At 37.1% G+C, this 13,826-nt stretch overlaps 1 protein-coding gene across 3 annotated transcripts in view; it reads right to left on the bottom strand.

Annotated features, from left to right (window-relative positions):
- LOC128857167 (glutamate receptor-interacting protein 2) overlaps window positions 1–13,826 on the bottom strand; it is a 114,177-nt gene that overhangs the window by 47,212 nt on the left and 53,139 nt on the right. For all 3 annotated transcript variants that reach the window (XM_054092791.1, XM_054092792.1, XM_054092793.1), the window contains exon 3: window positions 4,286–4,408. In XM_054092791.1, the coding sequence (XP_053948766.1) occupies window positions 4,286–4,408 (123 nt within the window). The remainder of the gene's footprint in view (window positions 1–4,285; window positions 4,409–13,826) is intronic.

Below are 13,826 nucleotides of genomic sequence, written 5' to 3'. Positions count from 1 at the left end.
CTTTAAATTTTTTTTTAAATATCTAAAAACTCTGTAGGTAAAAATATTAAATAGATTAAGTAAAAAGAATATAGACTTGAATTCTTATAATTTTTTTTTTTTTTATTAAAATAAGGAATTTTTTTTTCAACATCATCATTATCAGAGTAATCAGATTCATCAGTAAAGAATTCCATGCCTGTCTCTTCTTCTTCTACCTCATATTCTTTTTCCTCCTGGTTACTCCATTTTCCTTCATTTTCTTCCTGGTCGTATTAAAAAATATGTTTACTCCACCAACATATTTCGGCTAGTATGGCACCTGGAGCTCGTTTTCCTCGGTATCTTGACTCAAATGGCATCGCAGTTTGATGGTAGCGCTCTCCTTGCTCATCTGATTCTGTCGACAATTGTTGACTAAAATAGTCCAAATGTTGGTGAAGAAAGTGAATTTTTAGCGACATATGGACCCCAATTTTGGAAAAAGCATCTAGCATTCGTCGCACAGATTCTTTGTAAATTGGAGAACGATGTTTGCCTAAAAGTCCAACTATTATTTCTTTTAACGATTCCCACGCAACGATTTCATTGTTTATTAGGACCCTGTTAAAGTCTTCAGACTTTACCAATTTGCGAATGTCAGGACCATTTAAAACGCCTGAATGAAATTTAAAAAAATATGAAAAAATATATATACAAATAAATGATATATATGTGTGCATCTGGAAATAAATGTATCTCAGAATCTCACCAATTTTCAATTTTGCATCACTGATCTTCGGAAAAATGTCACGTAGGTAGGAAAACCCCTCATCCCTTTTAGCAACAACCATCAGGAAATTTTTCACAATTCCTAGCTTGATGTGAAGTGGTGGCAAAATTATTTTTTTGGATGATACAAGTTCCTTGTGAATTCTATTGGCGTCTTTCTTTTCACTTTCATCTCTCATTTTCCAATCGTTTTTTGGTATTGATCCCCTTTGTAACGACTATCCCAATCACACAAAAAACACATGTGTTTAATGTAGCCAACTTGAAGACCGGTAAGCATAGCAATCACCTTCAAGTCACAACATACACGTCCACAACAATAGCAGAAAACGTTAATATTTGCAGGACAATTGTACATTTTTTATTTTCTTAATTCATAAAAAATTCACGTAAATGAAATTAATAAATTCAAATATGTTAACAAAAACCGTATTGTTCACAAAATATTTAGCGCGTCAAATGTGTTTTAGGAGTTGTTATGCACGAACCTGATCTCGCAAGACTGCTGCGATCTTAGAACAGGTAAAATCGTTGGGAACAAATTTTGGAATTTCTAAAACAAACATTTCCTGATAAGACAGACTACAGCCTTCTTTATACTTTTTATTTTGGAATGTGTGCTAGCCACTTTTCTATGTACTTAACAGGCTAAAAGTCTTGTGAGACCAATCTTGCTTTTCACTACTCACGATCACATTTTGTTACATCCAATATTCATTGGAAAACCGTATCTGGAAAAAATACTAGCAAAAATAGAAAAATCTGAAAATGTGTATAACGGGTGGTTACGTATAAAATTATTTTCATAATTACAGTAAAAAATGGTAAAAACATACAATTTTTCGAAATTTTGGTATTCAAAATTGCGTATTGAGATATAGGTTCTTCTCAAAATAAGTTTATTTGTACATGTACGAAATTTCTGCATCAAGCTATGACAAAATAAATCGATTAAATCAAATAAAGGTCGATTTATAAGTCAAATTTAGCGTACAGGTAAAACTCCAAAATCTCATGAAAATAGAAAACTTCAAAACGCTATAAAAAAAAAATCGAGCTAACTTTTAAAAACCCTGCGAGGGTTTTGCTATTGAATAGGTATATTTTCAGAAAAAAAAGGTCCGGTGCGGTTTGATTTTTTATGTCGCACTGTGTGGTTAGTTTTCATTTTCAAAACTAGTGTCTGAAATCAAGTTTTCTGAAATAAATTTCGAAATCAAATTTGTTTTCTTGAGCCAAAAAATTTTGGCATTCTTGTTGAAAGAATTTTATGGTTTGAGTTTTTTTATTTTATTGTAATTTTTCCTTTACATCCTCAATATATTTGTATAATTACAGAAATACATGAAAAATGTGTGTTTCTTGTGTTTCAATATTCATATAAATACTCAGTAATTGCTTTCGAAAGTCGAAGAGCAACCGGAAATACATCAGTGGCTTTCAACATCAACGAATGGAAAGGAAAAAAAATTGCTTCGAAGAATTTCGTTTCAAAAGTAATTATTCAGTATTCTGTCATTCTTTATATACCTATGTATACAATGTTGCATTTTCACCAATGTATGTATGTACAAATGCACCCTGCAGGAAATCCACTGTTACCCAAGTGGTGTACTTCTAGTGAATTCGGAACCAAACAAGCGACTAATGAATTTTAAAAGGCGATAAGCTGCCTGATCCGATTATGCGAATATTCCGAATCGTGTTCTTCTTCTATTGTTGTTCGGAATCTCTTCACCCAATTGTATTTCGGAGTCATTCGTATTAGTCCGATAACTCATACCTATTGTGCTGTATTGGGCTGTGCTGTAATTTTCAGGAAACTTCGAGTTAGAGAGGCTTTGTTCTTCCATTTTGTTGTTGTTTTACATCCGATTTCCAACCGATTGTCAAAAATGGTTGAAAAGCCTTGAGCCTTACCTATCGCCCAATGAAAGTTTTAGCGAAATCAGAGCAAAATTGAGGAACTTATGGGACTTTTACGGCAAAAAAATGTTCAGGAAACTTCGAGTTAGAGAGGCTTTCTTTCAAGTGCTGCTGAAGGAGTAGTTTTGATTGCCTCTGTCGTGCAGAGTGCTCTAAGACGTTGAATACCTTCCATAGGTGTTGTGTGTGTCGTTTATAGCAAATTAAATTTGAGTATTTTAAAGTTAAAGTTTTTCCATCTGGTATCGCTAGGGACCAAAAGGTCTGTGCGCGGCGTATTGCCAACCAGGCTAACCTAACCTAACCTAAAGTTAAAGTTTAAAGTCATCCAAAAAATTCGTAGATTTTTCACAAATTTCGTTGGCAAAGGATGTTGAGAATATTTTTTTTTTTGCATATAAAAGACTTCCGAACATTTGTTGAGTGATTGGCCGAGCTCCTCCTCAAATTTGTGGTGTGCATCTTGATGTTGCTGATGAGGACGGTTTTTATGAGTAGCTTCTTGTTGACAGGCATCGGAGGCACTCAGAGGTTTGTTATTGCCTGCCGAAGGGCAACTGCTCTTAGAAAGAGATTTTATTTTTGATTTTTGCGTCTATCACCAACACAATCCCTGTTTTTTTGCTCAGAGCCGAACTCGCTCAGAGCCACACCTCTAAAAATTATTCACCGTCATTGGTGAAATCGTTCTAGTTCTGCACTTGAAACTTGATTCACCAGCTCAAATTTTTCCTGCAGGGAACACATCGTATGAACAAATGTAAATTTATAGCAATTTTTCATTGTTAAAACTTCAACACGCGGGCCAAGAGCCTACGAATCTCAATCCACTTAAATGACTTATTTATTGAACTTAAACAAACTGTCATATTTGATAATTAAACGCACATCCATTTTGATGGAATAATTTGCAACCCCGCTTAGGCAGGAATCAAGTAATCTGCTTGCCGATTATGTCGTCAGTCAATCAATCACACAACCAATCAATCAAATAAACTGAGGCAATGCATGTCGTGAATGTTTCGAGGACACGCGTTTGCTTTTAGAGATTTGAAATGTCAAATTTCTTAGAATGAAAATTGAAACTTGCGCGTATTGCACAATTATTTAGCCGACCACGTATGCACATGTATGTGTGTGTGTTGCGTGACAAGGCACACAAACATGCACGAAAATCGGCACGCAGGAAACCCTTCACTGCCGCACGGCAAAGTGGGATGCCGAGGGCGATGAGATTTGGAAATCATTTCGAAATAAATTTGAATGTATGTATGTATGTTTGAGTGTATGTATGTACGAATATATGTTTGTATGTATGTCTGTATGTACTTCAATCTTAATTTAGAAAATGTGGTACTAATTGTTGTGGGTTAAATGGGGGTAAAAGAGGTATTTAGTGAGCGCGCGACAGCACGAGTGCCCACAAGCAGACATGCATACATAGATACAACAGCTGCACAAACCGACATATATATTGTAATTGGTAACACACTCATTTGATTCTATATAATTTGCGGCAAACAACAACAATTTGTTCTACAGGAAGGGGAAATTTCGATTAAAACAAAAAATTAGGGGTTACTCGCGAGGTTATTGCCTTCGGACTCACCTGCGAATGTGATGCCCATATTGAGAGCGCTGTCCCGTGGCAATGTTATTGTTGCGTATGTGGTGCCGCGGTCGGGTGCCAAACCCGAGTCTTCCGATTGTGCCGGACTCATGGCGCGATCCACTGTAAATATAAGAAGGGAAAACAAGATGAAAATTGGTAAATATTAGTAGCTTCCGATTTTTTTATTTATAATTTTTAAAATTTTTTTTAATCTTTTTTTTATTTTTTTTTATTTTTTGTTTTTGCTTTGCGCAATCATTTACTGTAAACACTTTGTCAGAACAATGAACACAACGAATAGGAAAAAGCCAAAAATTAAATAAACTTGAGTTCAATGGTTAAGCAAAAACACGCACACACACACATATACAAAGTATTCGATAATTTTGCTTACACGAAATTAAATTTTTCGGCTGCTGATCGGACGTGCGCTCACTACCAGCCTTATTTATTGTTTTACAAAAGCAGAAAATTGTAAACAATTTTTACAGTTATATGAAAAAAATTTAACAAACACAATCTCACAAAAGAAACATTTTACAAAAACAAATGTACAAAAAAAATTTTACAAAAAAAAAATTTACAAAAAAGGTTATAATATGCAAGACCAAAAATGTTGAATGTAAGAGAAAACTATTTTTACAGTTATATGAAAAAAATTTACAAAAAAAAATTTTACAAAAAAAATGTAACAAACAAACATTATACATAAAAGGAAAAATTTACAAAAAAAAAAAATTACTGAAAACAAATTATAATATGAAAGACCAAAAATGGCGAACTTAAGAGAAAACAATTTTTACAGTAATAAGAAAAAAAAATTTCAAAAAAAATTAATATGCCAGACCAAAAATGGTGAACGTAAGAGAACAATTTTTACAATTATATGAAAAAAATTTAACAAAAACAGATTCACAAAAGAAAAATTTTACAAAAAAAATTATAATATGCAAGACCAAAAATGGTGAACATAAAAGAAAACAATTTTTATAGTCTATGAAAAAAATTTACAAAAAAAATTTTACAAAAAAAAAAAATAAAAAAAAAAAATTATTATATGCAAGACCAAAAATGGTGAACGTAAGAGAAAACAATTTTTCAGTTATATGAAAAAAATTTAATAAAACCAAATTCACTAAAGAAAAACTTTTACAAAAAAAAATGTACAAAAAAAAATTATAATATGCAATTTTGCAACAAAAAAAAATTATAATACGAAAGACCAAAAATGGTGAACGTAAGAGAAAAGAATTTTTACAGTAATATGAAAAAAATTTTCCAAAAATCAAAAATTTACAAAAAGAGATTATAATATGAAAGACCAAAAACCGTCAACATAAGAAACAACAATTTTTACAGTAATATGAAAAAAATTTACAAACAAAAATTTTACACAACAAAAATTTACAAAAAAAAAATTTCCAAAAAAAATTATAATATGAAAGACCAAAAATGGTGAACGTAAGACAAAACAATTTTTACAGTAATATGAAAAAAATTTGCAAAAAAAAATTTTACAAAATTAAAACTTACAAAAAAAAAGTTTACAAAAAAAATTTACAAAAAAAAAAGTTTACAAAAAAAATTATAATATGAAAGACCAAAAATGGTGAACGTAAGAGAAAACAATTTTTACAGCAATATGAAAAAAATTTACAAAAACAAAATTTTACCAAAAAAACAACAACAAAAAATTTACAAAAAAAACAGTTTACAGGAAAAAAAAATTGAAATACGAAAGTCCAAAAATGCTGAACTTAAAAGACAACTGTAAAAACACACAACGAGAGCAAAAAATCGCAAATACGCAATTTTCTTTCTTTTCCTCACTTCACGTCCTTCCTGCCCTTTGCTACCCAAGCGAAATTGCTTACAGCTTCCTGGTGGTCCCATTGTTGCCCCGCTCGTTAACACATTTAACATTGCATTTTATGCTCTTTTTATCGATATTCCTCTTCCTTTTCCTTTTTGGTAATTTTCCTTGTTGCAACGACCGTTTTACGATCATCAGCATTGTTGTAAAATGTGTTAAAGCCATTTTATTGTGTGAAATTCAGACGTGCCGTGCAGTGTTGTTGTTATTGTTGTTGGATGTTTTTTTTTTGTTTGTTCTCGCTGCTGTTGTGGCGTAAATCTCATCAATCATTGAAGTTGTTAATGGCTGCGTCAGTATTGCTGACCGCCTTCCCCGTGCTCGTTTTGCAAGTGATCTGGGTGATGCGAGTGATCATTACGATCGAGTAGCATTGCATCTTCTATGTATTTGTATAAGTGCATATATATGTATGTAGGTATGCATGTATGTGTACGTATGTAGGTGGTTCGTAAATGCATGAAGTTTGGTTTTAGTAAGATTCGCAATCTACGTGCATATATACATACATACATACATATATCAGTACAACACTGATTGGACTCGTAGCTATTTTATTATGGCATATCCAGGCCTGTATCAAGATCATATGTGATCTGGTTCATTACTTTGGGTTTTGACAGCATTGATCGGCAAAAATAGCATCAATAAGTAAAGAAACTAAAGTTTGAATGTCAAAGTACGAGGGAGGTTCAATAAGTACTCGTGTTAGAAATGAAGACACCAATTTCGAAAAAAATCTTTTTTATTTTTCAACATAGTCCCCTTTTAGAAACATACACTTCTCCCAACGCTCCTGCAATTTTTTAACCCCTTCAAAAAATAGGATTTTTCAAACACTCCAAAATACGCCTGTTTCTAGGCGATGACTTCCTCGAATGAAAATTTATCCGCGCGAGCCATTTCTTCATGTTAGCTAACAAGAAAAGGTCGCAGGGAGCCCGGTCGGGTGAATACGGGTGGTGCGACAACAATTCGTAACGCAATTCATGCAGTTTGGCGGCGGTAACTCCGGATGAATGGACTGGTGCGTTGTCGTGGAGAAACAGCAACTTCTTTTTCGCCAAATGCGTCCATGTCTCCTCTAAGTTTTTGTGAAAGCTGTCCAATAACTCGCTGTAGTATTGTCCAGTGATCGTTCTTCTCTTTTCTAGAAAATTCATGAAGATGATGATGTTTGCGTCCAAAACAAACCTTACCCATAATCTTTCCGGCCGATGGGACTGGCTTAGCCTTCTTTGGAGCAGTATCATTGGGAGAAATCTATTGTTTTGATTGCAGCTTAGTTTCTGGTGTGTAATTATGAATTCAGGTTTCAACAACGGTGACAATTCGACGCAAAAATTGCTTCGGTTCTCGCTTAAATTGCTCCAAATACTGCTTCGAAGTCAACAGCCGCATCCGCTTGTTGTCTACCGTGAGAAATCGTGGCACCCATCGGGCCAACAATTTTTTCAGCGCCAACTTATCATGTAAAATATTTATTGCTATTCCGGTCGACCTACCTATGGCCTCTATTACTTCGCGAACTTTCGTTCGTCGATCGACTTTTTCAATGATTTCCTCGGTAAACACGTCTGCCGAGCGTTTTTCCATCTTAGCGAAAATCACGAAACACCTCTTACTCGAATACCTGCCAAATCCAAAATAAACCTATGAATCACCGTGAAATTTGTGTTTCCGTCGTTTGATAGATGCCAGCACTGGATGCTAACACCAACTTCTCTCAGGACCGCACTCTGTCATCAAAGACGGGTACTTATTGAACCGCCCTCGAATACTCTTCTCCATGCGTTTAGATTAGGGAGCGGAGGTCGGGTTTGACGGAGAACAGCAGATGAGATAATGTAGGTATGAGATGGATGTACAGCCTTTTTTATTCTTTTTATACTAACTGAACACTGAGACTATATACCCTCGGTCGACTTTTACTGCCCAGAAATCTGCTGGCACACTATCTCGGTGGCTGATCGAAGCCAGTGGAACACCCAGATTATTACATCAACATGGTTTTAAGTCAGGTGAACTGCCAAGCAGCGCATAGAGATGTGAACATATTGCTTTTTAGCACAGACATAGACAGCAATTTGTTGGAGCACTTGGGGAAAGAACAAAGAAAGTTGTTGCCAACTTTTAAAACAATTAACCGGCTGATGCTGAACTACGCAGGGGCCATGTAGTCTCCAGTGCAAGAAGCTCGAGCCCTGCCAAAATACTGCAAACAGAGCAGCCACGGGATGTCTCCTGATGACTCCTTTACAGCATCTTCACAGAGAGGCTACTGCGCATAGTAAGCTGCTCAGCAAGCAACTCCTGCTGAGTTGCTACCACAGGAACTACCGCTGCAGGCACTTGCTGGAGGCTGAGCCACCTACCAGGAACATCAGAAGGCATCTCATTGACTATACTGACGAGATCTAAAACGACTATATTTACCCACTGGACTCAACAGTTTAAACTTCCACCCACCGAAAGCCGTTCTCGCAGTCCAGCCATCATTCAAGAAATTCAGCTGCCTCGTGAGATCCGCGTCATCTTGGCACAATTACGTGCAGGATATTGTAGTAGGTTAAACTCCTACTCAAAATGCTTCGCACAACACTAATCACCTATTCCTTTATCCCCTCAAACCCTCTTACCACATCCTCGACGAAACAACACATTTCTTAAGCCTCCCGTTAGATGAGATTGAAGATGACGACCGATGACTACACCACAGCGGCAGTTTTGATGAACTGCTACCTGAGGATTTTAGGCATTAAAACAGACTAAACAAATGACAGTTATATTACGGTTAATTACCTACTATAAATTTAAAAAATGAGCTCAGTGAATCCAGCTCTGTCTAGTTTTTAGTGACTAATGGGTTCATTTGTATGGAAAGATCGCAGCCCGCGGACTGCACTGTGCCTACAGGTAGACGACGACAATCGGCGACCTCACTGCACTGAGCAATATTTTGTACACTGCTACAACAACAACAACAACAACAAATACAATCGGACTAATAATACTAGTTCCCAATTAACTATTTCAGAAATTGGTTGAGAATCGCAGAATTGCTATGCGAATGAAATAATAAGCACTACATCCAGCTAAATGTTTATGAGGAAGCGGACTATGTTTTTACACGGATGAGGTTAATTTCTTGCGCGTCAAATTTCTTATGACTATCACTTGAGGTCGTCTCCGTGGCCGAATGAGTTGGTGCGTAAGTACCATTCGTTTGAGCACGGGCCCAAACACCCTGGTATGAAACACCAAATGATAGAAAAAAGTATTTCCTAATAGTGGTCGCACCTTAGCAGGCAATGACAAATCGACTGAATTTCTGCCATGAAAAAGCTTCTCATAGAAACCATAGGCGCCATAAAATTGTATATTAGCTCCCACCATTTGCAGAAACACATCAAGGCGTACACCACGAGTAAGAGAAGGGCTTCTTCCAAACCAATAAAAAAAAAGGAGGAACTCAGCGATCGACCGCATTTTGGATAATTTTTACTTTTACTCTTCCAGCGATTTGAGAATAAAATTAGAAATTAAATTTTTGTGTATCGAAATCTTTAAAGGAAATTGCTGCTTATCAGTTATTTTTATGGACTGTCTGGAAGTAGTTCCGACTATAGTATAGATTGAAAAAATCAAAAATCAACAAATTGTATGCCCTTTTCATCTTGATCCTAACCTTCAAGTTCAACAAATCCTTTCAGATGTACTATATTATCCGTCTTGGGAGACTTGTCGCGATTCAATTGGTTTGCTTGTCTGTGGGGTGGAAGTACTTGCATGAATTTGGTTTTTTCGTTGAGAGCGTTTGATAAAAAATGACTGCTCTGACGACGCGCTAGACATTACGTCTATTTGCGAATTGGTAGAAGCGTCGCTACCTTTATTATAGGTTTCTGGGCATAGCCTCCGCTATCAACAAAAAAACGTTAAAAAAATCTGAAAAAATTAGAAAAAAAATGTTTCTCCCCAAAAAAAATTTAAATGAAAAAAAAATTCTAAACAGAAGAAAAATTAAAAAAATGTTAAAAGGAAGCGAAGATATTTCACTTTAAAGCTCTACTAAAATTTTCAAAAATGTTTCAGTTTACTTCATATTACTTCTTCTCAAGCCTACAAATAAAGCAGTTTTCAGAAAACTTTAAGACAATGTCCAAAATACTTGGACCACTAGACATGGAATCGCTCAAGTATTTCCTCAAAAGAGGTGAAAGAAACCGATAGGACGAAAGGAGAGAGAGTAGAGGGTGGAGAAAGGAGGAGAGGTTGAGTATTTATGGATTACGAACGGTGACTGATTTGCGGTTATCTCAGCCGTTTCAAGCTGAAGAAGTTCCTATCAAGTCTTGCTATATTAGCAGGCGTAGGAAAGAAGTGAGAACCAAGATGCGTAAGTTTTAGTCCCGTGAGAGCGGGACAGCTAAGGAGAATGTGCTCAGATAACTCGCCCTCATCCTCCATACAGCTGACGCAAAAAGAGCTCGAACAAATTCCAAGTCTTACGGCATGTTTACCCCGCTCACAGTGACCTGTGCGGACATCCACGAAGTTTGAGAGCTGAGATTTTGTGATCCTTAGAAAATCCCTCGAAAGCCTCCGATCCACACGTGGCCGGAAGGAGCTCGCGACCTTACAAATTTCTGTACCAGCCCAGCGCTCTCTGAGTTGACGCGAAGTCCATCGTTCCAGAAATAGAGCGCAGGTTGTCAAGAGAATCTTCTCCTTTTGCTGGAAAACTACCTGACAGGTCCCTTGTCTCGCCAGCTTGTCCGCTTCGCAGTTTCCTGCAATGTTGATATGACCAGGTACCCAAATGCGTCTTATATCAAAGTGTTCAGATGCGATCGAAAGTGAAGCCAGGCATTCCCTGACCAGTTTCGAATACATCATAATTGAGCCTAGGGTTCTAATTACCGCTTGGATATCGAAGTACATAAATATTTACTTTAGCAACAGTTATTACGCAAGTGAGTAGCCAATCAGCTGCTTCTTTGATTGCAGCTGCCTCTGATCCGGTAAACTGAATTGGAGTCTGTCTTCGCAGCATATTCCTGCGCCAACCCTTCCGTCCAAGTTCGAGCCATCCGTGAACAAGTTCACCACGCCCTTTCTCCAAGTGTTGCACCCAGTCCACTGCTCTGTTGATGGAACGTGGATTGAAAGCCATTTCTTGGTCCCTATTTGTATATCGCTCCAAAATTGTTGCGCGCTTGTGAAATAGTGACATATATGAAATTCTTAGGTATTCACCTACTTTCAAGTGCTCATTTTGTAAAATAATATTGCGCAGTCTTATGTTTCCACGAATTTGAAAACATTAATAAAAAATCTAGAAAAAACGGTCCAGTTTACTTCACTTTATGTCGAAGTGCACAAATTGAAAGCACATTTGCTGCGTTTGTTAGCTTTTTGAACTCGCACACAAAGCATTCGACATTCGGCACACGGCATAAAAATATCAAAGACCTCGTTTGCCCATACCTAGAAAAAACATTGCAATATTTTCTTAATTTATTCGTCACCAGCAGCGTTAAGAGATCAAAGACGCACCCAATTTGCATGCAGAAGCGCAGAACCGTTGCGGTGAACGGCTGGTGGTTGGTTGGTCGGTTAGTCGAACGGTCGTTTTGATTGGCTTTTGTAGAAGTTGCAGTCACTCACCGGTCGTTATGACAACAAAAAATGCAACACAACGCATGACCAATGCAATAAGTCACAGGAAGATAGCCAAATCGAATTGTAACGCTGCGGGTGGATGAATGGCGCGCGATCGACGCTTGCCACTTGGCTGTTGAAAGTATCTGGGCTTCTGCGCATTCGGTTGCTTTGAAGCTGCCAGTGGCTGCCGTTGGCGAATATAGTGGAATAATTTGTGGGGCAGGCTAAGTTTGCTCAAAGAAAAAATGGAGCACTCACTACAGAACTATTTAAACCATGACTTATGATGCGACTGCTTTGGCCGAATGAGTCAAATGCAAAATGCCAGCGACTGCCAAACGAAATAAGGCGGTAACTCAACTGAGATTCATAAATTACGTGGCATTTTAAGAAATTCTCAACTTTGATATTTTTGTTGATTGTCTATCGTTGGTGACTATTATCGATTTTTGCGAATTTTTTCGTCTTGATGTGCATTTTTTCCATATAACGAACCTCAATTTTTTTTTTAATTTTTGTCTTGAAGAGCAGAGGGCTCAGTTGTATGAGAATGTTTCTAATTTTCTAATTCTAATTTTTTTCTCTTTAGACAGATTTGAGCATAAGCAGCGAAAAAATTAGTATTTACTTATTTTCTTAACTTCCAAACAAAAGCCGCAGAAAATAATCGAAGCTGGATTCTCAGAAATTTGTTGGGTCAACGAGTTCTGGTTCCGACGCTACAGAAGTAGTACAAGGGGTGCCTTTTATATGTCGGGATTAGAGAACAAAAACAAATTTTAATCACCGAAAATCACTTTATTGTTTTTCAAAATATTCTCCATGAAGATCTATACACTTTTGCATGCGTTTGAATCAATTGTCGAAGCACTTTTGCCACTCTGAATGAGGTACCTCCAAAACATGCATTCTGAATGCCGCAACCGTTTCTTCAGGTGTCGAAAAACGTTGACCTCTCAGTTTGTTTTTTACGTACGGGAATAAAAAGAAGTCATTCGGTGCCCAGTCAGGACTATACGGCAGATGACCCATTAATTCGATGTTTTGGGTGCTCAAAAATGGAGTTATTTGAGCCGATGTGTGAGAGCTCGCATTGTCCTGGTGAAGAATGATCCCACTTTGGCGATTGGTTTTCCTAATTTCTTAGAAGACAACTGGCAAACAAGTGGTTGTGTACCACTCAGAATTTACTGTTCTGCGTTGTTCTAGTGCGGTTGCGACATGTCCAGTTTTTCCGAAAAAATAGGCGACCATTTGCTTGGAACTTTTGTTGGATGTGGCTCATCTTGAAACACCCATACAGTCGACTGCTGTTTACTTTCGGGCTCATACGCGTAAATCCATGATTCATCACCTGTCACGATGTCATAGACGTGTTTCGAAGCCCCGCGATCGTATTTTTTGAGCATTTCCTTCGACCAATGGACACGAGCCTTTTTTTGAGCGATTGACAAATTGTGTGGGATCCAACGCGAACAAATTTTTTTGACAGTCAAATGTTTATGCAATATTGAATGTATGCTGGCCCCACGCGCACAGCATCAATGGTTTTCGGAACAACAACTGATTTTGGACGACCTTCACGAAATTCGTCTTGGAGTGAACTAAGACCACGATTGAATTCACCATACCATGGATAAACACTGATCCTTGATGGAGCTTCATCGCCAAAAAATGAATTAAGTTCATCCATGCAATGTTGCTGAGGTAATCCACGTCAAAAGTTGTAAAAAATAATCGCACGAAAATGTTCACGATTTAATTCCATTTTTGGACCGAGATGAATCTTTTAAGTTACTGTAAACAACACAAATAGCGCTGGTATTTCGAAACGTTCTGAGTACGTAAAAGCCAAAAAATGTCAAACTTTGCGATACAGCTGTCAGTTGCCAGATTGCAACACCGGGGTTGCCAAATCCCGAAATATAAAGGGCACCCCTTGTAATTTTGAGACTTCCGACAAGGAATGGACTAGGTTTGGTAGTGCTGGCTGGTCTG

This window comes from Anastrepha ludens, chromosome 3 (assembly GCF_028408465.1).
Source record: "Anastrepha ludens isolate Willacy chromosome 3, idAnaLude1.1, whole genome shotgun sequence".
In the NCBI taxonomy this organism is placed as follows: domain Eukaryota; kingdom Metazoa; phylum Arthropoda; class Insecta; order Diptera; family Tephritidae; genus Anastrepha; species Anastrepha ludens.
The sequence above is the reverse complement of the archived record's forward strand: the minus strand, read 5'-3'. Positions and strand labels throughout refer to the sequence as shown.